General features: G+C 65.1%; 3 protein-coding genes, 1 long non-coding RNA gene and 1 other non-coding gene across 6 annotated transcripts in view; 3 read left to right on the top strand and 2 right to left on the bottom strand.

Annotated features, from left to right (window-relative positions):
* LOC136372910 (uncharacterized) lies at nucleotides 1-1,291 on the bottom strand. Its single transcript, XR_010745541.1, has 4 exons — nucleotides 1,236-1,291; nucleotides 793-834; nucleotides 650-692; nucleotides 1-84 (listed from the first exon to the last, which is right to left on the bottom strand). It is a non-coding gene; the product is annotated as an uncharacterized lncRNA (long non-coding RNA).
* A 202-nt stretch (nucleotides 1,292-1,493) lies between these two features.
* On the top strand, nucleotides 1,494-1,565 carry TRNAM-CAU (transfer RNA methionine (anticodon CAU)). The gene has a single exon. It is a non-coding gene; the product is annotated as a tRNA-Met (tRNA).
* Nucleotides 1,566-2,375: 810 nt separating this feature from the next.
* NPR1 (natriuretic peptide receptor 1) lies at nucleotides 2,376-21,327 on the top strand. 2 transcript variants are annotated; one of them, XM_066337710.1, is made up of 21 exons: nucleotides 2,376-3,066; nucleotides 7,450-7,649; nucleotides 8,626-8,739; nucleotides 8,962-9,097; nucleotides 9,903-9,994; nucleotides 10,110-10,245; nucleotides 10,320-10,404; nucleotides 10,490-10,610; nucleotides 11,554-11,628; nucleotides 11,726-11,803; nucleotides 11,897-12,001; nucleotides 12,080-12,151; nucleotides 12,953-13,112; nucleotides 13,198-13,353; nucleotides 14,266-14,434; nucleotides 15,882-16,028; nucleotides 16,101-16,293; nucleotides 18,647-18,821; nucleotides 19,972-20,070; nucleotides 20,165-20,256; nucleotides 21,207-21,327. In XM_066337710.1, exons 1-21 carry the CDS (start codon nucleotides 2,376-2,378, stop codon nucleotides 21,267-21,269), a joined length of 3,159 nt encoding a protein of 1,052 aa, XP_066193807.1. In that variant the 3' UTR covers nucleotides 21,270-21,327. The 2 variants fall into 2 exon arrangements, with proteins under 2 accessions (XP_066193807.1, XP_066193808.1); XM_066337711.1 differs by lacking the exon at nucleotides 19,972-20,070.
* Nucleotides 21,295-22,371, bottom strand: LOC136372906 (proline-rich protein HaeIII subfamily 1-like). The gene has a single exon (XM_066337762.1). It carries the CDS (start codon nucleotides 22,369-22,371, stop codon nucleotides 21,295-21,297), a length of 1,077 nt encoding a protein of 358 aa, XP_066193859.1.
* A 431-nt stretch (nucleotides 22,372-22,802) lies between these two features.
* INTS3 (integrator complex subunit 3) overlaps nucleotides 22,803-25,987 on the top strand; it is a 34,210-nt gene continuing 31,025 nt past the window's right edge. The window contains exons 1-3 of the mRNA XM_066337729.1: nucleotides 22,803-22,982; nucleotides 23,625-23,708; nucleotides 24,720-24,803. Of these exons, the coding sequence (XP_066193826.1) occupies nucleotides 22,899-22,982; nucleotides 23,625-23,708; nucleotides 24,720-24,803 (252 nt within the window). The 5' untranslated portion in view covers nucleotides 22,803-22,898. The remainder of the gene's footprint in view (nucleotides 22,983-23,624; nucleotides 23,709-24,719; nucleotides 24,804-25,987) is intronic.

The raw sequence follows: 25,987 nt of genomic DNA, 5'->3' as shown, positions 1-25,987 counted from the left end.
CAGATCCTGGTTCCTCTTGAGCAGGGCTTCACTGAAGGCTGTCTCATCTGCTGCGGGCTTGACACGGGGAAACGCCATCTCACACTGCAACGGGACAGAATTCCCACCCGGATTTCATCCTCTGGCACAATCCCATCTTGGTGTTAGCCTACGAGAGCTCCACAGGTGTCCAGGAGCCTGTGCAGCTCCAGAGGGTTTTATTAACTCTATTAAAGAATTTGTTAATTTAACTCATTAACCCCCTTTGTCTGCAGCCACAGTCGCCTGTCCAGAGGGCAGAAACTCGGGGAATTTGGGAGGAGGGAATGATTTCCTCCTGGGAAAGGTGGGACACAGGCACATGGACACCTGAGGTGAGTGACAGGTACGGGCATCACCCAAACCTCAGCCCGGGGAATCACCTGTTATAATCCCAAAAACCCCAATCCTGGAGTGATCCCTGTCGTTATTCCTCGGCCGGGTCCCACCGTCCCAATTCCCACAGGAGAAAACTCCTCCGGTGTGGGTTTTTTACCGACCCCACCGCGTTTTTAGGGAATCCCTTCGGTTCATCCAGCCCAACTCTCCCAAATCAGAGACGGGGGGATCGTTAACCCTGGAAAATCCCGGAAAATTCCCGGGAATCGCCGCCGGGGCAGCGGTCACTCACCACATAGAAGTCGAAGGGGATGTGAGGCACAAAGGGCCGGAACCTGAAGGGGAGAGAAAACCTCGATTCGTTCACCGTGCCCCGCCGACCCCCGCTCCCACCCCCGTCACGACACGGTCCTGTCGCGACATGCCGGGACTCGCCTGGAACCGAAGCGGCCGCCGCGGCCGCGGCCTCGATCGCCCCTGCGGAGAGAGAGAAGGGCAGCGGCGGTGACCGGGGGCTCCGAGCCCCGGGCCGCTTCCCCCGCCCCGGTTCTCCCCCGGTTCCTCCCCCGGTTTCGGTCCCGGTTCCCTTTGATCCTGATCCCCCCGTTGTTCCCCCCGCTCCCGCCGGTCTCTTCCCGTTCCCGCAGCCCGCTCCGGGTGTCTCCCCGCCCCCGCGGCCCCCAGTGCCGGCCTCTCCCCGCTGCCGGTCCCCGTTGTCCCTCCCGCTCCCGGTTCTCCCTCCATTTCTCCCGTTCCTCCCCTAACGCCAGTATCCCGCCGCTCCCTCCCGCCCGGTCCCGCTCCCGCTCCCGCCAAGGTCTCGGTGTGTCCCCGGCCCATCCCGGCGGCCCCCGGTCTCGGTGTCCCCGTGTCCCCACCTCATGTCGCCGCCGTTCCCGACAATGAAGCGCCGCTCGCAGACCCCGCAGCAACCCGCCCTCCCATTGGCCGCCGCGCTCCCCGTGCCCGCCCCCCGCGGGCGCTCCGCGGGCAGCCATTGGTGAGGCGGCGCATCAATCAGAGCGGTGAGCGGCCAATGGCGGGGCGCGCCGGGCGGCCGCTGGGGGGAGCGCGGGCTCCGCGAATGGCGGCGGCGCCGCGGTTATAAAAGCTCCGGGCAAGGGGCCGAGGGCGGCAGCAGAGTGGCGCAGCGGGAGCGTGCTGGGCCCATAACCCAGAGGTCGATGGATCGAAACCATCCTCTGCTAGCAGCAATCTTTTTTTTCTCCGCTCGAGGTTTGTTTTGCTCATTAACATTCTTTTCATTTGCTAATTTCCTTCTCGATGCTCCGTAATGCTTTTTTTACGCTTGTCCCGCGCGGCACGTCGGCAGCAGCGCGGGGGTTACCGGGAGTGTCACGGGTGTCACCCGACCCGCGCCCAACCGCGTCCCCGAGCGCCGCGCGCGCCCCCGGGAGCAGCGGGCGCGCCGTGGCCGGACCACTGCGCGTGTCCCCCTCCACGCGTGTCCCCAAGCTGTGCCCGTGTCCCCCCGAGCGCGGCCGGTGTCCCCAGCAGCCCCCGGGTGACATCTCCGGGGTCACCCCTCGCTGCCGTGGGGCTGCCGCGACCCCTCCGCGGGCCAGAACCTCCCACGGACGGGGGAGCCCAGAGGTGTCCGAGTTCTCCCGGGGGCTGCGTGGGGACAGCGCGGGGACAGCGCGGGTCGGGATGTCCCCTGCGCCCTAATGAGTTTCTCGGGTCTCAGCGCCCCACGCGTGACCGGGTCAGCAGCGGCACCCGGGGCGGTGGCGGCGGCCGGGACCCAAGGCGGGGAGGGGACACATGGCGACACACGTCCCCCCTCCCCAAAAGCCCGTCCCGCCGCGCCACGGGCGGGGATATCCGCCCCCACCAGCGGGCGGCCCCATCGGCCGGAACGCCGCGGGGGGAGCGGGCAGGAAGGAGTTAAGCTCGGCGTGGACGATAAGGGCCCTTTGTGTCACCAGTGGGGGCGGCGAGCGAGGGCTCAGCCCCGCCGCGGGAGGGGGGGACGCGCCACTCTCCGTCCGTGGGCGATGCTGGCCGTGCTGGCCCCGCTCGTGGCCCCGCTGCTGGCGCTGCTCCCGGCCGCGCTGCCGGCCCCGGCCCCGCTGACCCTCGCCGCGGTGCTGCCCCGGCGCAACCTCACCTACCCGTGGGCTTGGCCGCGCGTGGGACCCGCCGTGCGCCTGGCCGCGGCCGCCGTGAATTCCCGGCGGGATCTGCTGCCCGGCTTCGCCCTGGGCTGGGTGTTCGGCGACAGCGAGGACCGCCACGGGGTCTGCTCGGAAATGGCCGCGCCGCTGGTGGCCGTGGACCTGCGGCTCGCCCATCAGCCCGCGGCGTTTCTGGGGCCGGGCTGCGTCTATTCGGCGGCGCCGGTGGCCCGCTTCACCAGCCACTGGCGGCTGCCGCTGCTCACGGCGGGCGCCGAGGCGCACGGCTTCGACGACAAGAGCGAGGAGTTCGGTTTGACCACCCGAGCCGGCCCCAGCCACCGCAAACTGGGCGAACTGGGCGTGCAGCTGCACCGGCGCTTCAACTGGACCCGGCGGGCGCTGCTGGTGTACTGGGACGAGCGGGTGGACGACCGGCCCTATTATTTCGCCGCCGAGGGTTTGTACGTCCAGCTGCCCGCCCTGAGCAACCTCACGGTCATGGACGTGGTGTTCCGCGACGGCGGCAACTTCTCCTTCATCATCCAGGAGATCAAGGCGAAGGGGCGCAGTGAGTGCGGGGGACGGGGACACGGGGAGGGGGACAGGGCGGTGTGAGCCCCGTGCGGGAGAGCAGAGCCCCACCCGGGAGATCACAGCCCCACACGGGATTGTCCGGCCCCATAGGGAAGTTCACAGCCCCACACGGGAGAGCAGAACCCCACACGGGAGAGCACAGCCCCACAGGGGAGTGTCCGGCCCCACACGGGAGTGTCCAGCCGCACACGGGAGAGCAGAACCCCACAGGGGAGTGTCCGGCCCCACTCGGGCGTGTCCAGCCCCACACAGGAGATCACAGTCCCACTCGGCAGTGCAGAACCCCACACAGGAGTGTCCGGCCCCACACAGGAGATCACAGTCCCACACGAGAGTGCAGAGCCCCACACGGGGTGTCCGACCCCACTTGGGAGTGTCCGGCCCCACTCGGGAATGTCCAGCCCCACACGGGTGTCCCCGGCCCCACTCGGGAGTTCACAGCCCCACTCGGGAGAGCACAGCCCCACACGGGAGTGTCCGGCCCCACACGGGGTGTACAGCCCCACACAGGAGTTCACGACCCCACGGGAGTTCACAGCCCCACCCGGGAGAGCACAGCCCCACACGGCAGTGCAGAGCCCCACACGGGGTGTCCGACCCCACTCGGGAGTGTTCAGCCCCACACGGGGTGTACAGCCCCACACAGGAGATCACAGTCCCACAGGGGAGTGCAGAACCCCACACAGGAGTGTCCCGCCCCATAGGGGAGTTCACAGCCCCACTCAGGAGAGCACAGCCCCACCCAGGAATGTCCGGCCCCACACGGGTGTCCGGCCCCACACAGGAGATCACAGCCCCACCCGGGAGGGCAGAGCCCCACACAGGGTGCCCAGCCCCACCCGCGGTGCCCAGCCCCACGCCCGTGCCCGTGGGTGTGCCAGGCTTGGCGCGCCGTGCCCGGGTGTCCATGGCCATACATGGCTGTGCACAACTTTACCGCGGTGTTCAGCGCTGCCCACGGGCATTCCCGGGTGTGCCCGCCTTCACCCGGGGCTGTCACACGTGTCCGTGGGTGCCCGTGGGCAGACACGGCTGTGCACGGCTCTGCGGGGGCGTTTGCAGCTGTGCCCAGCTGTGCAGAGGTTTTTCGTGGTTATTCACAGCCGTGCAGAGGGTTCCCGTGGCCGGGCAGGGCCGTGCACAGCTGCACACGGGGGTCCCGTGGGTGTGCACAGCTGGTCACAGGTGTCACAGCTGCACACATCTGCACACAGCCGTGCAGGGCTGTTCACGGCGGTTCACGGCAGCACACGGTTGTTTATGGCTGTTCACGGTTCTCCGCGGTTATTTATGGCTGCTCACGGCTGCTCACGGCTGCCCGTGGCTGTACGCGGTTAATCACAGTTTTCACGGCTGTTTGTGGCTGTTTGGGGCTGTTTGGGGCTGTTTGGGGCTGTTTGGGGCTGTTTGTGGCTGTTTGTGGCTGTTTGGGGCTGTTTGGGGCTGTTTGGGGCTGTTCACAGTTGTCCATGGCTGTTCACAGTTGTTGGTGGCTGTTCACAGTTGTTGGTGGCTGTTCACGACTGTACACAGTTAATCACCATTATTCACGGCTGTCGGTGGCTGTTCACAGTTATCCATGGCTGTTTGGGGTTGTTCACGGCTGTTCACAGCTGTTCATGGCTGTACACAGTTATTCATGGCTGTACACGGCTGTTCATGGCTGTACACAGTTATTCATGGCTGTTCATGGCTGTACACAGTTATTCATGGCTGTACACGGCTGTTCATGGCTGTACACAGTTATTCATGGCTGTCCATGGCTGTACACAGTTATTCATGGCTGTACATGGCTGTACACAGTTATTCATGGCTGTACACGGCTGTTCATGGCTGTACACGGTTATCCATGGCTGTACACGGCTGTTCATGGCTGTACACAGTTATTCATGGCTGTTCATGGCTGTTCATGGCTGTACACAGTTATTCATGGCTGTTCCCGGTTATTCCCGGTTGTTCCCGGTTATTCCCAGTTGTTCCCGGCTGTCCATGTCTGTCCCAGCGTGTCCCGGACACCCCGACCCTGCCCCTGCCCCACCCCGGACCCCTCCCCACGCCCCGTCCCTCCGGACTCTCGGGCTGTTGTCACTTGTCCCCGGTGTCCCCGGGGTGCATTTTTTGGCCCCAAGGGTGAATTTTGTATCCCCTGGGGGTGCATTTTGGATCCCCTCGGGTGCATTTTGGATCCCCAGGGGTGCATTTTGGATCCTCGGGGGTGAATTTTGGATCCCCTCGGGTGCATTTTGTATCCCCTGGGGTGCATTTTGGATCCCCGGGGGTGCATTTTGGATCCTCGGGGGTACATTTTGGATCCCCTGGGGGTGAATTTTTGATCCCTGGGGGTACATTTTGGATCCTAGGGGGTGCATTTTGGATCCCCGAGGGTGAATTTTGGGGACCCGAGGCTGCATTTTGGATCCCCGGGGGTGCATTTTGGATCCTCGGGGGTGAATTTGGATCCCTGGGGGTGCATTTTGGATCCCCGGGGGTGAATTTTGGGGCCCTAAGGGTGAATTTTGGATCCCCGGGGGTGAATTTTTGATCCCCGGGGGTGCATTTTGGATCCCCGGGGGTGAATTTTGGATCCCCGGAGTTGAATTTTGGATCCTCGGGGGTGAATTTGGGCCCGGGGGTGGCAGGGCCGGAGGGGCCGCGGCGGAGGCCAGGCGTCACCCGCGGGGTCACGGTGTCGCCGGGAATCCATCGGGGAGGAGGAAACGGAGTCGGGAAAACAGGAAACCTGCTGCTGGCGCCGCGGGCAGCGCCGGGCAGGGCACGGGGGGCGCCGGGGGGCGGCAGCGGGGTCGGGACCCCCGGGCCCGGGACACCCACGGCCGCTTCTGCGGCACGGCACGGCACGGCACGGCACGGCCGGGGAGCCCCGGGGCTGGGGTCTGCGGGGGTCTGCGGGGGGCTCCCGGGGTCTCGGGGGGTGTCACACAGCAACAAGGGACCCCCGGGGTGCCGGGCTGGGGTCTGCGGGGGGCTCCCGGGGTGTGGGGGGTCTCGGGGGATGTCACACAGTAACCCAGGACCCGCGGGCTGGGGTCTGCAGGGGGCTCCCGGGGTGTTGGGGGTCTCAGACTGGGGTCACACAGTAACCCAGGACCCGCGGGCTGGGGTCTGCAGGGGGCTCCCCGGGTGTTGGGGGTCTCAGACCCGGGTCACACAGTAACCAAGGAACACCGGGGTGTGAGGTGGGGGTCTCCCGAGGTGTTGGGGGGTCTCAGGGGGTGTCACGCAATAACCAGGGACCCCCAGGGTGCCGGGCTGGGGTCTGCAGGGGTCTCCTGGGGATGTTTGGGGGTCTCGGGGGGGTGTCACGCAGTAACCAAGGAGCACCGGGCTGTGAGGTGGGGGTCTCCCAGGGTGTTGGGGATCTCAGACCGGGGTCACACAGCAACCAGGGACCCCCAGGGTGCCGGGCTGGGGTCTGCAGGGGTCTCCCCGGGGTGTTGGGGGTCTCAGGGGGGTGTCACACAGTAACCCGGGACCCGCGGGGTGCCGGGCTGGGGTCTGCAGGGGTCTCCCCGGGGTGTTGGGGGTCTCAGGGGGTGTCACACAATAACCATGGACCCCCGGAACGCGGGGCGGGGGTCTCCTGGGGATGTTTGGGGGTCTCAGACCGGCGTCACACGATAAGCTGGGACCCCCAGGGTGCGGGGTGAGGGTCTCCTGGGGGTGTTTGGGGGTCTCGGGGGTGTCACACAATAACCAAGGGGCACCGGGGTGTGAGGTGGGAGTCTCCCCGGGGTGTTTGGGGGTCTCAGACCCGGGTCACACAATAACCAGGGACCCCCAGGGTGCCGGGCTGGGGTCTCCCGGGGTGTTGGGGGTCTCAGGGGGTGTCACACAGTAACCAAGGAACCGGGGTGCCGGGCTGGGGTCTCCTGGGGGTGTTGGGGGTCTCAGACCCGGGTCACACAGTAACCAAGGAACACCGGGGTGTGAGGTGGGGGTCTCCCGGAGGTGTTGGGGGTCTCAGGGGGTGTCACGCAATAACCAGGGACCCCCAGGGTGCCGGGCTGGGGTCTGCAGGGGTCTCCTGGGGATGTTTGGGGGTCTCGGGGGGGTGTCACGCAGTAACCAAGGAGCACCGGGCTGTGAGGTGGGGGTCTCCCCGGGGTGTTGGGGGTCTCAGACCGGCGTCACACGATAAGCAGCGACCCCCAGGTTGCGGGGCGGGGGTCTCCCCGGGGTGTTGGGGGTCTCAGACCTGGGTCACACATTAACCATGGACCCCCGGGGTGCGGGGCTGGGATCTCGGGGGGGTGTCACACAGTAACCAGGGACCCCCGGGACGCGGGGCGGGGGTCCCCGGGCAGTCGGGGGTCCCCAAGGGCCGTGTCCCCCGCAGTCGTGTACGTGTGCTGCGCCCCGGACACGCTGCGGGAGCTGATGCTGCAGGCGGAGAGCGAGGGGCTCACGGGCGGCGACTTCGCCTTCTTCTACATCGACACGTTCGGGGCCAGCCTCAGCGGGCCGCGCTTCCCCGAGCCCCGGCGGCCCTGGCACCGCGGCGACACGCACGACGCCCGCGCCCGCCGCGCCTTCCAGGTGAGCGGGGTGGGCACGGGGGCACGGCCGGGGGGCACGGGGACACGGCCGGGGGGCACGGGGACACATCCAGGGGGGCACGGGGACACGGCCGGGGGGCACGGGGACACGGCCGGGGGGCACGGGGACACATCCAGGGGGGCACGGGGACACGGCCGGGGGGCACGGGGACACGGCCGGGGGGCACGGGGACACATCCAGGGGGGCACGGGGACACGGCCGGGGGGGCACGGGGACACACCCAGGGGGGCACGGGGACACATCCAGGGGGGCACAGGGACACGGCCGGGGGGCACGGGGACACGGCCGGGGGGGCACGGGGACACATCCAGGGGGGCACAGAGGGTCCCAGGTGGGCACGGGGACAGATCCAGGTGGGCACGGGGACACGGCCGGGGGGCACAGAGGGTCCCAGGTGGGCACGGGGACACGGCCGGGGGGCACGGGGACACGGCCAGGGGGCACAGAGGGTCCCAGGTGGGCACAGGGATACACTCAGGTGGGCGCAGGCTGTCCCAGGTGGGCACAGGGACTTGGCCAGGGGGCACAAATGGTCTCAGGTGGTCACAGGGACAGACTCCGGTGGGCACAGATGGTCCCAGGTGGGCACAGGGACATGGCCAGGGGAGCACAGATGGTCTCAGGTGGGCACAGACGGTCCCAGGTGGGCACAGGGACACACTCCGGTGGGCACAGATGGTCCCAGGTGGCCACGGGGACACTGCTGGGGAGCCACGGGCGGTGCCAGGGGAGCACAGGGATACACCCAGGTGGGCACAGGGATACACTCAGGTGGGCGCAGGGACATGGCCAGGGGGGCACAGGCTGTCCCAGGTGGTCACAGAAATACACCCAGGTAGGCACAGACGGTCCCAGGTGGGCACAGGCTGTCCCCGGTGGGCAGGGGCACACCCCGGTGGGCACGGGCAGCCCCCGCCGGCCTGTCCCGCCCCTGCAGCCGCTGTCCCCTCCCCAGGCTGTCACCATCATCACCTACAAGGAGCCCGAGAACGCCGAGTACCGGCCCTTCGTGGAGCGGCTCAAGGAGGAGGCGCGGGAGCATTTCAACTTCTCGGTGCAGGACGGACTGGTGGGGACCGCGGGCGGGGCGGGGGACACGCGCTGGGGACAGCGGGGACAGCGGGGACACGGGCTGCAGCTGGGGCGGCTGGCATGGAGCTGGGGACAACGGGGACAAAGGGAGACGGGGACACAGGATGGAGGCGAGGGCGGGGACCCCGAGCCGTGCGCTGTCCCCGAGCTGTCCCCGAGCTGTCCCCGAGCTGTCCCCGAGCTGTCCCCGTGTCCCCAGATGAATTTCATCGCCGCCGCCTTCCACGACGCGGTGCTGCTCTACGCCCAGGCGCTCAACGAGACGCTGGAGCGCGGCGGCTCCGTCAGCGACGCCTCGGCCGTCACCCGCCAGATGTGGAACCGCACCTTCTACGGTGAGGCCGGCCTGTCCCCGTCCTGTCCCTGTCCCTGTCCCCAGCCCTCTCTTCATCCCCAGCCCCGTCCTGTCCCTGTCCCTGTCCCCAGCCCTCTCTTCATCCCCAGCCCCGTCCTGTCCCTGTCCCCAGCCCTGTCCCTGTCCCTAGCCCTGTCTTCATCCCCAGCCTTGTCCCTGTCCCCAGCCCCGTCCTGTCCCTGTCCTTGTCCCCAGCCCTGTCCTGTCCCTGTCCCCAGCCCTGTCCCATCCCAGCCCCGTCCTGTCCCTGTCCCTGTCCCCAGCCCTGTCCCTGTCCCCAGCCCCGTCCTGTCCCTGTCCCCAGCTCTGTCCTTGTCCCCAGCCCTATCCATGTCCCCAGCCCCGTGCTGTCCCTGTCCCTAGCCCCGTCCTGTCCTTGTCCCCGACCCTGTCTTCGTCCCCAGCCCCGTCTGTCCCTGTCCCCAGTCCTGTCCCTGTCCCTGTCCCCAGCCCCGTCCTGTCCCTGTCCCCAGTCCTGTCCTTGTCCCCAGCCCCGTCCTGTCCCTGTCCCCAACATCGTCCTGTCCTTGTCCCCAGCCCTGTCTTCATCCCCAGCCCTGTCCCTGTCCCCAGCCCTGTCCTGTCCCTGTCCCCAGCCCCGTCCTGTCCCTGTCCCCAGCCCTGTCCTGTCCCTGTCCCCAGCCCTGTCCCTGTCCCCAGCCCTGTCCCTGTCCCCAACCCTGTCCCAGCCCGGTGCCCCCTGCCCGTCCCCACTCCCAGGGTGACATTTTGGGACCGGAGCCCCCCTCGGTGGTCCCCCCAAGCCCCTCACCTTCCCTCGCCAGGTGTCACCGGCTTCTTCAAGATCGACGAGCAGGGGGACCGGGAGAGCGACTACTCGCTGTGGGACATGGATCCCGAGCAGGGAGACTTCCAGGTGAGCCCCGGGGCGAGGGGACACGGGGCCGGGGGTGGGGACAGCGGGGCCGGGGGTGGGGACAGCTCCGGGGGCTTCTCGCCACCCATTCCTCGCCCCCCGCCCCATCCCAAAGATCGTGGCCAACTACAACGGCACCACCAAGAAGATCCAGATGGTGCCGGGACGGGACATCCACTGGCCGGGGAACGCGGTCCCGTCCGATGTCCCCCCGTGTGGCTTCGAGGGCACCGACCCCCGGTGCCGCAAAGGTGAGTGGGGGGAGCCGTGAGACCCCCGCCCGGAGCCCCCCGGGGCCCTGACCGCTCCCCCCTGTGCCCCGCAGCCTCGCTGTCCACGCTGGAGATCCTGTCGCTCGTGGTCAGCCTGATCCTCACGGCCGTCACCGCCACCTCCTTCTTCATCTACCGGTGCGGGGACATCGGGAGGGCCGGGGGGCGCCGGGCGGGGCGGGGGGCGCGGGCCGGGGTCTCACCGACACCCCCCGGGCTGCAGGAAGCTGCAGCTGGAGAACGAGCTGGCGGCAGAGCTGTGGAGGGTGCGCTGGGAGGACGTGCAGATGAGCAGCATGGAGAAACACCTGAGGAACGCCGGCAGCAAACTCACCCTGTCCCTGGTGGGCGCGGGGACACGGGGGGACAGAGGGGACAGAGGGGACAGAGGGGACACGGGGGGACAGAGGGGACAGAGGGGACACGGGGGGACCGGGGGACACGGGGACAGAGGGGACACGGGGGGACCGGGGGACACGGGGGGACAGAGGGGACACGGGGGGACCGGGGGACACGGGGACAGAGGGGACACGGGGGGACCGGGGGACACGGGGGGACAGAGGGGACACGGGGGGACCGCGGGGACACGGGGACAGAGGGGACACGGGGGGACCGGGGGACACGGGGGGACAGAGGGGACACGGGGGGACCGCGGGGACACGGGGACAGAGGGGACACGGGGACAGAGGGGACACGGGGGGAGCGAGGCTGGGGTCACCCCATGGCACCTCTCGGGGACCAGAGACCGGGGTCACCCCACAGCCCCGAGTGGGGACTGGGGATCGTGGGGACGGGGGTCACCCCACAGCCCCGAGTGGGGACCGGGGATCCTGGGGACAGAGGTCACCCCACAGCCCCGCGTGGGGACCGGGGATCGTGGGGACAAGGGTCACCCCACAGCCCCGGGGATCGTGGGGACAGGGGTCACCCCACAGCCCCGTGGATTGTGGGGACAGGGGTCACCCCACAGCCCCGGGTGGGGACCGTGGATCCTGGGGACAGGGGTCACCCCACAGCCCCGGGGATTGTGGGGACAGGGCTCGCCCCACAGCCCCGAGTGGGGACCGGGGATCCTGGGGACAGGGGTCACCCCACAGCCCCGGGTGGGGACTGGGGATCGTGGGGACAGGGCTCGCCCCACAGCCCCGAGTGGGGACCGGGGATTGTGGGGACAGGGGTCACCCCACAGCCCCGGGGATCCTGGGGACAGGGCTCGCCCCACAGCCGCGCTCGGGGCTCGGCGCGGGCGGATCGGGCTCCCGGCCTCACCGCGCTCCCCTCGCACAGAGGGGCTCCAACTACGGCTCGCTGATGACCGCGGAGGGGCAGTTCCAGGTGTACGCCAAGACCGCCTATTACAAGGTACAGGAGGCGGGGGGGGACATTCCGCGCCGTGTCCCCACCCGCCGTGTCCCCAAGCCCCTGTCCCCACCCCTCCGTGTCCCCCGTGTCCCCCCAGGGTAACCTGGTGGCCGTGAAGCACGTGAACCGCAAACGCATCGAGCTGACGCGCAAGGTCCTGTTCGAGCTCAAACACGTACGTGGGTGACCCCGAGGGGTGTCCCCGCTCCCGGGGGTGGGGGGACACGGCGGGACCCCGGGCCCACCCCTCTCGCTGTCCCCCGGGCAGATGAGGGACGTGCAGAACGAGCACCTGACGCGGTTCATCGGCGCCTGCACCGATCCTCCCAACATCTGCATCCTGACCGAGTACTGCCCGCGCGGGAGTCTCCAGGTAAGGCCGGGACCGTCCCGGGGCCGCGGGGGGACCGGGACCCCCGCCCGGGGCCGGCCCTCACCCCCGCGTCCCCAGGACATCCTGGAGAACGAGAGCATCACGCTGGACTGGATGTTCCGCTACTCGCTCACCCACGACATCGTCAAGGTATCGGTGACATTCCCCGGGGGGCGGTCCCCAGCCCTGCGGGGGTCCCCAATCCCGCAGGGATCCCCCATCCCGCAGGGATCCCCTGTCCTGTGGGGGTCCCAAATCCCACAGGGGTCCCTGTCCCGTGGGGGTCCCCAATGTCACAGGGATCCCTGTCCCGTGGGGGTCCCAAATCCCACAGGGGTCCTCCATCCCACAGGAATCCCCCCATCCCACAGGGATCCCCTGTCCTGGGGGGGGTCCCAAATCCCACAGGAGTTCCCTCCATCCCACAGGGATCCCCGGTCCCGTGGGGGTCCCCAATGTCACAGGGGTCCCTGTCCCGTGGGGGTCCCCAATCCCACAGGAATTCCCTCCATCCCACAGGAATTCCCTTCATCCCACAGGGATCCCCCATCCCGCAGGGATCCCCTGTCCTGTCGGGGTCCCCAATGTCACAGGGGTCCCTGTCCTGTGGGGGTCCCAAATCCCACAGGAATTCCCTTCATCCCACAGGGGTCCCCTGTCCCGTGGGGGTCCCCAATCCCACAGGAATTCCCCCATCCCATAGGGGTCCCACCCCACAGGGGTCCCCTGTCCTGTGGGGGTCCCTCAGCCCACGGGGGTCCCATCCCACAGGGGTCCCCTGTCCTGTGGGGGTCCCTCAGCCCACAGGGGTCCCCCACCCCACAGGGATCCTTCATCCCAAAGAGATCCCCACCCCACAGAGATCTCCTGTCCCACGGGGGCCCCCCACCCCACGCCCACCCCACAGACCCCCAGCGTCCCGCCACACCCGAGCTCTCCCCGCCCCTCCAGGGGATGCAATTCCTGCACAACGGCGTCATCGTGTCCCACGGGAACCTCAAATCCTCCAACTGCGTGGTGGACTCGCGCTTCGTGCTCAAGATCACCGACTACGGCCTGGAGAGTTTCCGCGTGGCGCCCGACGCCGACGACACCCACGCGCTCTTCGCCAGTGAGACCCCGCCACCCCCAAAAATCACCCCCGGGGTGTCCCCCGAGTGTCCCCCGGGGCTGACCCCCGTGCCCCGGTGCCGCAGAGAAGCTGTGGACGGCGCCGGAGCTGCTGCGCATGGAGGAGCCGCCGGCGCGGGGGACGCAGAAGGGCGACGTCTACAGCTTTGGCATCATCCTGCAGGAGATCGCCCTGCGCAGCGGCGTCTTCTACGTGGAGGGCGCGGACCTCAGCCCCAAAGGTCGGCGGGGACACGAGGGGACACGGCGGGGACGTGCCCGGGGGGTGGCAGGACCGGCCGGTGGGGTCTGGGTGTGGGGACGGGTGGTGGGAGCCACTGAGGGGGTCTGGGGGGTGTCGGTGGGTGGTCGGAGCTGGGGAGGAGTTTTTGGAACTTCTGATGGGTTCCTGGACACGCTGAGGGGTGGTTGGAGCCATCAGTGGATGGTTGGACCTGCTGAGGGGTTCTTGGACCTGCTGAGGAGTTACTGGGCTGGCCATCGGGGTTTTGGACCCACTGATGGGGGTTTGGACCCATTAACAGGCTTTTGGACCATTAATGGGTCCTTGGACCTGCTGATGGACTGTCCAATGGGTTTCTGGACCCGCTGATGGGTTCTTGGACCTGCTGAGGAGTTACTGGATTGGCCATTGGGGTTTTGGACCCACTGATGGGTTCTTGGACCCATTAACGGGTTCTTGGACCATTAATGGGTCCTTGGACCCGCTGATGGACTGGCCATCGGGTTTTTGGACCCACTGATGGGGTTTGGACCCATTTAATGAGTTGTTGGACCTGCTGAGGAGTTACTGGGCTGGCCATTGGGGTTTTGGACCCACTGATGGGATTTTGAACCCATTAACGGGTTCTTGGACCATTAATGGGTCCTTGGACCCACTGATGGACTGGCCAATGGGTTTCTGGACCCCCTGAGGGGTTTTTGGACCCACTGATGGGTTCTTGGACCATTAATGGGTTCTTGGACCTGCTGATGAGTCACTGCAGTGGCCAGTGGGTTTCTGGACCCCCTGAGGGGTTCTTGGACCCGCTGATGGACTGGCCAGTGGGTTTCTGGGCCCCCTGAGGGGTCCCTGGACCGGCTGAGGAGCCCCTGTGGGCGCTGCCCCCCGTGACGGGTGCCCGGCCCCGCAGAGATCATCGAGCGGGTGAAGAGCGGGGAGCGGCCGAGCTTCCGGCCCTCGGCCAACGTGGGCTGTCACCTGGAGGAGCTGGGGCAGCTGATGCAGCACTGCTGGGCCGAGGACGTCCTGGAGCGCCCCGACTTCAACCAGATCAAGGTCCAGCTCCGCAAGTTCAACAGGTGCCACCACGAGCCCAGCCCCCAGGGGGGACCCCCAGAAAGGGTCCTCGGGTGAGGGGTGGTCTCCAGAGAGGGTCCCTGGGTGGGAGGTGACTCCAAAAAGGGTCCCCGAGTGGGAAATGACCTCCAAAAAGGGTCTTCAGGTGGGAGGTGACCCCTGAAAAGGGTCCCCGAGTGGGAGGTGAGCCCTGAAAAGGGTCCCTGAGTGGGAGGTGACCCCCGAAAAGGGTCCTCAGGTGGGAGATGACCCCCAAAAAGGGTCCCCCAAGAGGGAGGTGACCCCCAAAAAGAGTCCCCGGGTAGGAGGTGACCTCCAAAAATGGTCCCCGAGTGGGAGGTGACCTCCAAAAAGGGTCCCCAAGAGGGAGGTGACCCCCAAAAAGAGTCCCCGGGTGGGAGGTGACCCCCAAAAAGGGTCCCCGAGTGGGAGGTGACCCCCGAAAAGGGTCCTCAGGTGGGAGGTGACCCCCGAAAAGGGGCCCCGGGCAGGAGGTGACCCCTACAAAGGGTCCCTGAATGGGAGGTGACCCCCAAAGAGGGTCCTCAGGTAGGCGGTGACCCCCGAAAAGGGGCCCCGAGTGGGAGGTGACCCCTGAAAAGGATCCCTGAGTGGGAGATGACCCCCCAAAAAGGGTCCCCAAGAGGGAGGTGACCCCCAAAAAGGGTCCTCAGGTGGGAGGTGACCCCCAAAGAGGGTCCTCAGGTGGGAGGTGACCCCCAAAAAGGGTCCCCCAAGAGGGAGGTGACCCCCAAAAAGAGTCCCCGGGTGGGAGGTGACCCCCAAAAAGGGTCCTCAGGTGGGAAGTGACCCCCAAAAAGGGTCCCCAAGAGGGAGGTGACCCCCAAAAAGAGTCCCTGGTTGGGAAGTGACCCCCAAAAAGGGTCCCCAGGTGGGAAGTGACCTCCAAAAAGAGTCCCTGAGTGGGAGATGACCCCCCAAAAAGGGTCCCCAAGAGGGAGGTGACCTCCAAAAAGAGTCCCTGAGTGGGAGATGACCCCCCAAAAAGGGTCCCCAAGAGGGAGGTGACCTCCAAAAAGAGTCCCTGAGTGGGAGATGACCCCCCAAAAAGGGTCCCAGGGCGGGAGGTGACCCCCAAAAAGAGTCCTCAGGTGGGAAGTGACCCCCAAAAAGGGTCCCCAAGAGGGAGGTGACCCCCAAAGAGGGTCCTCAGGTAGGAGGTGACCCCCGAAAAGGATCCCTGAGTGGGAGATGACCCCCCAAAAAGGGTCCCCAGGCAGGAGGTGACCCCTGAAAAGAGTCCCTGGGTGGGAGGTGACCCCCAAAAAGGGTCCTCAGGTGGGAGGTGACCCCCAAAAAGGGTCCCATAGTGGGAAATTACCTCCAAAAAGGGTCCCCAGGTGGGACGGGACCCCTCAAAAGAGTCCCTGGGTTGGGAAGTGACCCCCAAAGAGGGTCCCCGGGCGGGAGGTGACCCCGTTCCTGCAGGGAGAACAGCACCAACATCCTGGACAACCTGCTGTCGCGCATGGAGCAATACGCCAACAACCTGGAGGAGCTGGTGGAGGAGCGCACGCAGGCGTACCTGGAGGAGAAGCGCAAGGCCGAGGCTCTGCTCTACCAGATCCTGCCCCAGTGAGCCGCGGGAGGGTCCCGGGGGGTCACCGGGGGGCTGTGCCCTCTCTGAGCCCCCGTCCTGTCCCCCAGCTCGGTGGCGGAGCAGCTGAAGCGGGGGGAGACGGTGCAGGCCGAGGCGTTCGACAGCGTCACCATCTACTTCAGCGACATCGTGGGGTTCACGGCGCTGTCGGCGCAGAGCACCCCCATGCAGGTGGTGACGCTGCTCAACGACCTCTACACCTGCTTCGACGCCATCATCGACAACTTCGACGTCTACAAGGTGATGGGGGACGCGCGGGGACGTTTGGGGACATGTGGGGACGCTCAGGGGGAGTTTGGGGACACGTGGGAACACTCAGGGACGTGTGGGGACACTCAAGGGGACGTTTGGGGACACATGGGGACACGTGGGGATGCACAGGGACGTGTGGGGGACGTTTGGGGACATTTGGGGACACGTGGGGACGCTCAGGGGGAGTTTGGGGACATTTGGGGATGCTCAGGGGGATGTTTGGGGACACTCAGGGATGCTCAGGGACGTGTGGGGGACGTTTGGGGACACGTGGGGATGCTCAGGGGGACGTTTGGGGACACACAGGGACGCTCAGGAGGACGTTTGGGGACATGCAGGGACACTCAGGGGGACGTTTGGGGACACGGGGGGACCCTCAGGGGGATGTTTGGGGACACGTGGGGACCCTCAGGGACATGTGGGGGACGTTTGGGGACACGTGGGGACGCTCAGGGGGACATTTGGGGACACGTGGGGACACTCAGGGACGTGTGGGGACACTCAAGGGGACGTTTGGGGACACATGGGGACACGTGGGGATGCTCAGGGACGTGTGGGGGACGTTTGGGGACACTCAGGGACACTCAGGGAAGCTCAGGGGGAGTTTGGGGACACGTGGGGACGCTCACGGGGACGTTTGGGGACACTCAGGGATGTGTGAGGGACGTTTGGGGACACGTGGGGACACGGGGGGACACGTGGGGACCCTCAGGGACGTGTGGGGGACGTTTGGGGACATTTGGGGACACTCAGGGGAAGTTTGGGGACACGTGGGGATGCTCAGGGACGTTTGGGGACACGTGGGGACGCTCAGGGGGAGTTTGGGGACACGCAGGGACACTCAGGGGGATGTTTGGGGACACGTGGGGACACTCAGGGGGATGTTTGGGGACACTCAGGGACACTCAGGGGGACGTTTGGGGACACTCAGGGTCGCTCAGGGACATGTGGGGGACATTTGGGGACACTCAGGGACGTGTGGGGGACGTTTGGGGACATATGGGGACGCTCAGGGACAGCACTGGGTGCCCTCCGTGGAATCCCAGGATCAGGAAACACCAGAAATCCAAAATCGGGGAATCACAGAATCACTAAATCTCAGAACCCTCAGAGTTCCAGGATTCCAGGTTCCTGGAATGCTGATATTCCACAATCCGAATATTCCAGAATCTAAATATCCCAGAATCCCAATAACCCCCAAAATCCCAGAAATACAGAATTCGAGCATAACAAAATCCCAAAATCCCAGAATTATGGAACCCAAGCATCACAAAATGCCCAAATCCCAGAATTATAACAAAATCCCCAAAATCCCAGAATTACAGAACCCAAGCATCACAAAATCCCCAAAATCCCATTATTATGGAACCCAAGCATCACAAAATCCCATAATCCCAGAATTATGGAACCCGAGCATAACAAAATCCCAAAATCCCAGAATTATAACAAAATCCCAAAATCCCAGAATTACAGAATCCAAGCATCACAAAATCCCCAAAATCCCATTATTATAGAACCCAAGCATCACAAAATCCCTGAATTATAACAAAATCCCCAAATCCCAGAATTACAGAACCCAAGCACAGCAGAACCACAAAATCCCAGAATTACGGAACCCAAGCATCACAAAATCCCCAAATCCCTGAATTATAACAAAATCCCCAAATCCCTGAATTATAACAAAATCCCCAAAATCCCAGAATTATAGAACCAAGCATAACAAAATCCCCAAATCCCTGAATTATAACAAAATCCCCAAATCCCTGAATTATAACAAAATCCCCAAATTCCTGAATTATAATAAAATCCCAAAATCCCAGAAATATAGAACCAAGCATAACAAAATCCCCAAATCCCTGAATTATAACAAAATCCCAGAATTACAGAACCCAAACATCACAAAATCCCCAAAATCCCATTATTATGGAACCCAAGCATCACAAAATCCCTGAATTATAACAAAATCCCCAAATCCCTGAATTATAACAAAATCCCCAAAATCCCAGAATTACAGAACCCAAGCACAACAAAATCCCCAAATCCCTGAATTATAACAAAATCCCAGAATCACGGAACCCAACCATAACAAAATCCCCAAATCCCAGAATTATGGAACCCAACCATAACAAAATCCCCAAATCCCCGGAATTACAGAATCCCAGTGGCCCAGAATCCCGGGATCACCGGGGCAGGAAAATCCCCCCTCAGCCCATCCAGCCCAACCTGTGCCCCATCCCCTCCTTGTCCCCAGGTGCCACCTCCGGGTGCCACCTCCCGTTGTCCCCGTGACCCTGCGGCGGGGCGCCGTTCCCTGAGGGAATTCCCGTTTTCCCGGCGGCAGGTGGAGACCATCGGGGACGCCTACATGGTGGTGTCGGGGCTGCCGGTGCGGAACGGGAAGCTGCACGCGCGGGAGGTGGCGCGGATGGCGCTGGCGCTGCTGGAGGCCGTCAGCTCCTTCCGCATCCGACACCGGCCCCAGCAGCAGCTGGAGCTGCGCATCGGCGTGCACACCGGTGGGGATTCGGGATTCTGCGGGAATGGGGATGGGGAATGGGGATGGGATAATGGGGATGGGGAATGGGAACGGGAATGGGCATCGGTGTGCACACCGGTGGGGATTCGGGATTCCGCGGGAATGGGGATGGGAATGGGAATGGGATAATGGGGATGGGGAATGGGAACGGGAATGGGGATGGGGATGGGCATCCACACGGGTGGGGATTCTGCAGGAATTCCACGGGAATGGGAATGGGGAACGGGCATTGGCATCCACACAGGTCAGCATTTCACAGGAGCAGGAATAGGAGCAGGAATGGGGACAGGGACAGGGACGGACATGGCAGCCCCAGGGATCAGCGGGGCATGGGACACAGGGACAGGGACAGCAACAAGGGACAGGGACACAGCCGGAGGGGACGGGGGCTGGACAGCCCCTGTGCTCCTGGGAGGGGACAGAGGTGTCACAGGGGCGGCACAGGGGCGGCACAGGGGTGAGGGGTGGCACAGAGGGACGGTGGGACAGGGGTGGCACAGAAGTGGCACAGAGGTGGCACAGGGGGACAGTGGCACCAGGTGGCACAGGGGTCAGTGGCACAGGGGGATGGTGGCACCAGGTGGCACAGGGAGAGGGTGGCACCTGGTGGCACAGAGGTGGCACAGGGGTGGCACAGGGGGACGGTGGCACCTGGTGGCACAGGGAGATGGTGGCACCTGGTGGCACAGAGGTGGCACAGGGGTGGCACAGGCGGGCGGTGGCACCTGGTGGCACAGGGAGATGGTGGCACCTGGTGGCACAGAGGTGGCACAGGGGTGGCACAGGCGGGCGGTGGCACCTGGTGGCACAGGGAGACGGTGGCACCTGGTGGCACAGGGGCGGCACAGGAGTGGCACAGGGGCGGCACAGGAGTGGCACAGGGGCGGCACAGGGGGACGGTGGCCCCTGGTGGCACAGAGGTGGCACAGGGTGAGGGGTGGCACAGGGGGACAGTGGCACCAGGTGGCACAGGCGGACGGTGGCACCAGGTGGCACAGGGAGACGGTGGCACCTGGTGGCACAGGGGTGGCACAGGGGTGTGGCGCAGGCGGGCGGTGTCCCCGCGGTGTCCCCGCGGTGTCCCCGCGGTGTCCCCGCGGTGTCGCAGCGGTGACGCGGTGTCCCCGCAGGGCCGGTGTGCGCGGGGGTGGTGGGGCTGAAGATGCCGCGGTACTGCCTCTTCGGCGACACGGTGAACACGGCGTCGCGCATGGAGTCCAACGGAGAGCGTGAGCACCGGGGGGCTTTGGGGGGCTCCGGGGACACCGCGGGGACACCGCGGGGACACCGCGGGGTGCTGAGGGTCCCACGCCCCCTCCCCAGCCCTGAAGATCCACATCTCGGAGGTCACCAAAGCCGTGCTGGAGGAATTCGGGTGCTTCGAGCTGGAGCTGCGGGGGGACGTGGAGATGAAGGTGAGTGCCGAGCCCCCCAGACTGCGCTGAGACCCCCTCAAAGTGACCCTATAGCGGCCCCGAAGTGCTCTGGGTGTCCCCCGAACTGCCCCGATCCCAAAGTGTCCTGACCCCAAAGTGTCCTGACCCCAAACTGCCCCGATCCCAAAGTGTCCTGATCCCAAACTGCCCTGACCCCAAACTGCCCCGATCCCAAACTGCCCCAGACCCAAACTGCCCCGATCCCAAAGTGTCCTGACCCCAAACTGCCCCAGACCCAAACTGTTCTGACCCCCCCCAAACTGCCCTGATCCCCTAAACTACCGCAAACTGCCCCGACCCCAAAGTGTCCTGATCCCCAAACTGCCCCGATCCCAAACTGCCCCAAACCCAAACTGCCCCAAACCCAAACTGCCGCGACCCCAAACTGCCCCGACCCCAAAGTGTCCTGACCCCAAACTGTCCTGATCCCCCAAAAATGCCCCGACCCCAAAACTGCCCTGATCCCCTAAACTACCCCAATCCCAAATTACCCCAAACCCAAAAATGCCCCGACCCCAAAGTGTCCTGACCCCAAACTGCCCCAGACCCAAACTGTTCTGACCCCCCCAAAACTGCCCTGATCCCCATAACTACCGCAAACTGCCCCGACCCCAAAGTGTTCTGATCCCCTAAACTACCCCGATCCCAAACTGCCCCGATCCCAAACTGCCCCGATCCCAAACTGCCCCAAACCCAAACTGCCCCAGACCCAAAACTGCCCCAAACCCAAACTGCCCCGATCCCAAACTGCCCTGATCCCAAAGTGTCCTGACCCTCCCAAAACTGCCCCAAACCCAAACTGCCCCGACCCCAAACTGCCCGGTCCCTCCCCAAACCGCCCCGACCCCCCGCCCCAATAGGGACCCCCGCCCCAATCCGCCGGGCGAAGCCCCCCGAGCCCCGGGGTACCCCCAGGCCGTCCCCTGCAGGGCAAGGGCAAGCTCAGGACCTACTGGCTGCTGGGGGAGCGCGGGAGCAGCACCCGGGGGTGACCCCCCAACCCTCCGCACCCCAAAATCAGCACCCCGAGCCCGCGGGGCACCGCGAGCACGGACCCCCCCAACCCCGGCCGGGGGCTGGGGGCTCCCCCAGGTCACTGAGCCCCCCGAACCGGCTCCGGAGGGGACCCCCGGAGGGGACGAGAGCCGGGCGGGGGTCACCGTCGGCCACCACCGACGCCGGGGGTGTCACAAGAGCTCTGATTTTTGTAATAAAGCTGCTGCGGACGCACTCGGGGGGTCTCCGTGTTGGGGGGGGCCGTGGCCGGGGTCCCCGAGGGGCTGCGGAACCGGGGGAGGTCCGGGGGGGTCCCAAAGGTGGGGCTGGGGCGTCCCGGAGATTGACAGCCCGGGGGACTCGGTGGGTTCGGGGTTCCCGGGGGGTTCGGGGTTCCCGGTGGGTTCCCGGGGGGTTCCCGGTGGGTTCGGGGTTCCCGGTGGGTTCCCGGTGACTTCCCGGGGGGTTCCCAGTGGGTTCCCGGTGGGTTCGGGGTTCCCGGTGGGTTCCCGGTGACTTCCCGGGGGGTTCCCAGTGGGTTCCCGGTGGGTTCGGGGTTCCCGGTGGGTTCCCGGGGGATTCCCGCTGGTTTCGGGGTTCCCGGTGGGTTCCCGGTGGATTCGGGGTTCCCGGTGGGTTCCCGGTGGGTTCGGGGTTCCCGGTGGTTTCAGGGTTCCCGGGGGGTTCCCGGTGGGTTCCCGGTGAGTTCGGGGTTCCCGGTGGGTTCCCGGTGGGTTCCCGGAGGGTTCCCGGTGGGTTCCCGGTGTATTCAGGGCTCCCGGGGGGTTCCCGGTGGGTTCCCGGTGGATTCAGGGTTCCCGGAGGGTTCCCGGTGGGTTCCCGGAGGGTTCCCGGTGGATTCGGGGTTCCCGGTGGATTCGGGGTTCCCGGTGGGTTCCCGGTGGGTTCCCGGTGGGTTCCCGGCGGGTTCGGGGTTCCCGGGGGGTTCGGGGTTCCCGGTGAGTTCTTGGTGGGTTCCCGGGGGTTTCCCGGTGGTTTCAGAGTTCCCAGCGGGTTCTCGGGGGGTTCCCGGTGGATTCGGGGTTCCCGGTGGGTTCCCAGGGGGTTCCCGGTGGGTTCCCGGGTGTTCCCCCGCATTTGCGGGTGGGCGGAGCCTCCTCCCCTTAGGCCCCGCCCCCTCCTCCCCATTGGCCGAGACGCCCCCTGCGCCCCACCCCTCCAGCCCCGCCCCCCGAGCTGTCACTCAGGGCCATCCCTCCGCTCCCATTGGCCGGCGGGGGCGGGACCTTCCTCCCGCGCGGCGCTTCCGCTTCCGGCCCAGCGCCTCCGTCGCTCTCCGGTAACTTCCGGCCGCCGCCGCCTCCCCCCGGCCCGGAGCCCCCACAGCGGCACCGAGCCCCGCAGCGGGACCCTTCAGCCCCGTCCTCAGCGCCCCGGATCCCCCGACCCCTCACCGGGACCCCTCAGCGAGGCCTCCCGGCGCCCGTCCCGGGGCTTTCCCCATCAGCGACCCTCCCGGGAGCCGCAGCGGAGCCGCGAAGGAGCGGAGTTGTCCCGAAATCCCGCCGATCCCGCCGGGCCGGGCTGGGAGGGGGCGGCCGGGCCCCCAGAAGCGGGGGGTCGCCGGTGACAGCCCCCGCGGTGGAGCCCCCCGCTCCCGGGCCATGGAGCTCCCCAAGGGCAAGGCGGCGGCGCCCGGGAAGCTCCTGCTCTCCTCGCTGCTGGACTCCAAGGATGAGCTGGAGGAGGTGAGGGGATCCCCGGGACACAATTCCCGGCAGGAATTCCGGGGGTGCTCCCCGCTGTTCCCCCCCCCCGGGTTCCCGAAATTCCCGCGGGGATTTTCCTCCTCTGGAGTTTGGGATGTCCCCGGTACAGCCGGGATGTGCGATTCCCGGGATGTGGGAGTGCTCCCGGCCCGTGTCATTCCCGAAATTCCCGCGGGGATTTTCCTCCTCTGGGGTTTGGGATGTCCCCGGTACAGCCGGGATGTGGAGCGGCGATTCCCGGGATGTGGGAATGCTCCCGGCCCGTGTCATTCCCGCTTTTCCAGCGGCGGGGATTTGGCTCCATCCCGGGCTTCGGGGATGTTCTCAGGGGGAAAAACTCCCTTTTTGGTCCTTCTGGGAGCCGCTGGGTTTTGGGAAGAGAGGAGGCGATTCCAGGGGAACATTCCCTCAGTGGCTTTTCCATAAGGTCCCGAGTGGCTTTTCCATAAAATCCCATAAAATCTGAGGTTTCCCACCTCGGCAGGCTCCGTGTTCCACCCCCAGGTGTTTTTCCCAGGATATTCCTGAGGTCAGGGAACTGGGATTGGGTCGGAGCAGGCGCTGCCTTGCCGGGGAGATCCAGTTTTTCCCGGTTTTCCCGGTTTTTTCCCTGTTTTCCAGAGGCTGGAGCGCTGTGTGGGGATCGTGACCTCGCTGACCAACGGCCTCTCGGAGCGTGAGGCCAACGACGCCCTTAATGCTCACGTGAGTGCCGGGAATTCCCTCCTGGAATGCTGGGAATTCCCTCCTGGAGCCTGGGAATTCCCTCCTGGAATGCTGGGAATTCCGGGATGTGGGTCCTGGAATGCTGGGAATTCCCTCCTGGAGCCTGGGAATTCCCTCCTGGAGCCCAGGAATCCCAGGATAGGGGTCCTGGAATGCTGGGAATTCCCTCCTGGAATGCTGGGAATTCCCTCCTGGAATGCTGGGAATTCCAGAATGTGGGTCCTGGAGTGTTGGGAATTCCCCCCTGGAGTGTTGGGAATCCCGGGATGTGGGTCCTGGAGTGTTGGGAATTCCCTCCGGGAGTGTTGGGAATTCCCTCCTGGAGTGTTGGGAATTCCCTCCTGGAGCCCAGGAATTCCCTCCTGGAGCCCGGGAATCCCGGGATGTGGGTCTTGGAGTGTTGGGAATTCCCTCTTGGAACCCCAGAAATCCCGGGATGTGGGTGGCTCTGGGACATTTGGGACAGGGAATTTGGGACAGGGAATTGGGAACTGAGAATTGGGAATTGAGGGCAGGGAATTGGGGGTTGGGAACAGGGAATTTGGGAATTTGGAACAAGAGATTTGGAATTTGGAACAGGGAATTTGAGAATTGGGAACAGGAAATTGGGGATTTGGAACAGAGAATTGGGATTGGGAGCAGGGAATTTGGAATTTGGGAGCAGGGAGTGGAGCTGGGGCTCTCCCCCTCGGCCCGAGGATTGGCAGAGCCGAATTCCAAGTTCCTGGCTGTGCCCAGAATTCCAGTTTATCCCGGTTTATTTGCTGTTCCCAGCTGAAAGGCCTGGAGTGTTTATTCCCATATAATTCCCGTGTGTGGGAATCCCAGGGGCAGCAAAATCCCTCCTGGGAACGTTTTCCCACCTCAGACACCCACCGGGAGCCTCGGGATGTCTCAGATTCCCGGAGGATCCGGGCCTTTGGGGGAATGGTTTTCCCTCCAAAAATCCCGCCTGGAATTCACCCGGAGCTTGGAATTTTCCCCTCCCAGATCTGCAAAGGGACGCCGCAGCACGAGGAAATCTGCCTGGGGCTCTTCACCCTGGTCCTGACCGACCCAGCCCAGGCACAGAAGGTGAGGAAAACCTGGAAAAGGCAGGGAATCATGGAATTTTCCTGGCTGGAATCCCCTGGGGGCCCAGCCCTGAGCTGGAATATTCCAGGATCCGTGTGGTGCAGGGGAAAGGGGGAGCTCAGGCTCCCTCCCATCCCGGGAATTCCTTGGATCCCGGTTTTTCAGGGATCTCTCAGGGGGTTTTTTCCTTGCCCTGGGAGCGCTGGGATGGGATTTTCCCAGGGAAGCCACGCGTGGATGCCTCTGGAATCCGTCACGTGGAGCAGGAACGTGCTCAGCTCCCGGGGAAAAACAATTCCCAGCAGTTCCTCCTCCAGGAGTCAGGATCCTGGCTTTCGGGAGCAAATCCAGGCCCCAGGAATCCCCTGATGAAACCAAAGCCCGTTTTTCCTGGGAATCTTCATTCCTGGTGGGAATGCAGCTTTCCCTTGGATGAAGGGCTTTCCTTGGCTGAGCATTCCCAAAGGCTCAGTGCCCCCAGGATCCATCCCTGTTCCCGAGGCTGGGAAGGCTCCTCCTGCTTTTCCAGAGACCTTTTTCCAAAGGGTGACCCCCTTCCCTGTGGAGTGACCCCTCTGGGGACATCCAGCTGCAGCTCCAGGGATTCCACACCTGGAAGCAAACGTTGGGAGAATCCCATTCCCCTTGGGGGGGGGACCTGCCCAGCACTTTCCCTTTCCACGGATTCCTCTGGAATTTTCCTCTGGAGGAGGGAGCAGCGGCAGCCTGGGGACCTGCAGCGGCTGTCCCCAGGAGCAGGGCGCTTTTCCAAGGGGATAATTGGGATAATTAATTGGGATAATTGGGATAATTGGATCTGCTGGAGCCAGGAGCCGGGCAGGAATTCCTGATTCCGGCCAGGATTTGGGATGGGTTAACCCCTCCCTGCCTGAGCAGCTCCCACATCCCCACGGAGGATTCCTGGCGTCTGCTGGGGCCAGGAAAAACAGGAATTCCCAAAATACTGCACAGGGACCCCTCCAGGACCCCAAAATCTGCCCCAGGAACCCAAAATCTGCTCCAGGGACCCCAAAAATTGGCACAGGGGTCCCCAAAATCTGCCCCAGGGTCCCCAAAATCTGCCCCAAGGACCCCAAAATCTGCCCCAGGGACCCCAAAATCTGCCCCAAGGATCCCAAAATCTGCTCCAGGGACCCCAAAATCTGCTCCAAGGACTCCAAAAA

The sequence above is a fragment of the Sylvia atricapilla genome, chromosome 30 (assembly GCF_009819655.1).
Source record: "Sylvia atricapilla isolate bSylAtr1 chromosome 30, bSylAtr1.pri, whole genome shotgun sequence".
NCBI lineage: Eukaryota > Metazoa > Chordata > Aves > Passeriformes > Sylviidae > Sylvia > Sylvia atricapilla.
This window is presented reverse-complemented; position numbering and strand designations above follow the sequence as displayed.

Excerpts from the sequence above, each read along its gene's own strand:
- NPR1 (XM_066337710.1), top strand. The coding sequence starts at position 2,376 with ATGCTGGCCGTGCTGGCCCCGCTCGTGGCCCCGCTGCTGGCGCTGCTC. Across the intron at positions 9,098-9,902 it reads GTGGAACCGCACCTTCTACG|GTGTCACCGGCTTCTTCAAG; the intron begins GTGAGGCCGGCC and ends TTCCCTCGCCAG. Across the intron at positions 10,405-10,489 it reads ACCTCCTTCTTCATCTACCG|GAAGCTGCAGCTGGAGAACG; the intron begins GTGCGGGGACAT and ends CCCGGGCTGCAG.
- LOC136372906 (XM_066337762.1), bottom strand. The coding sequence starts at position 22,371 with ATGCGGGGGAACACCCGGGAACCCACCGGGAACCCCCTGGGAACCCAC.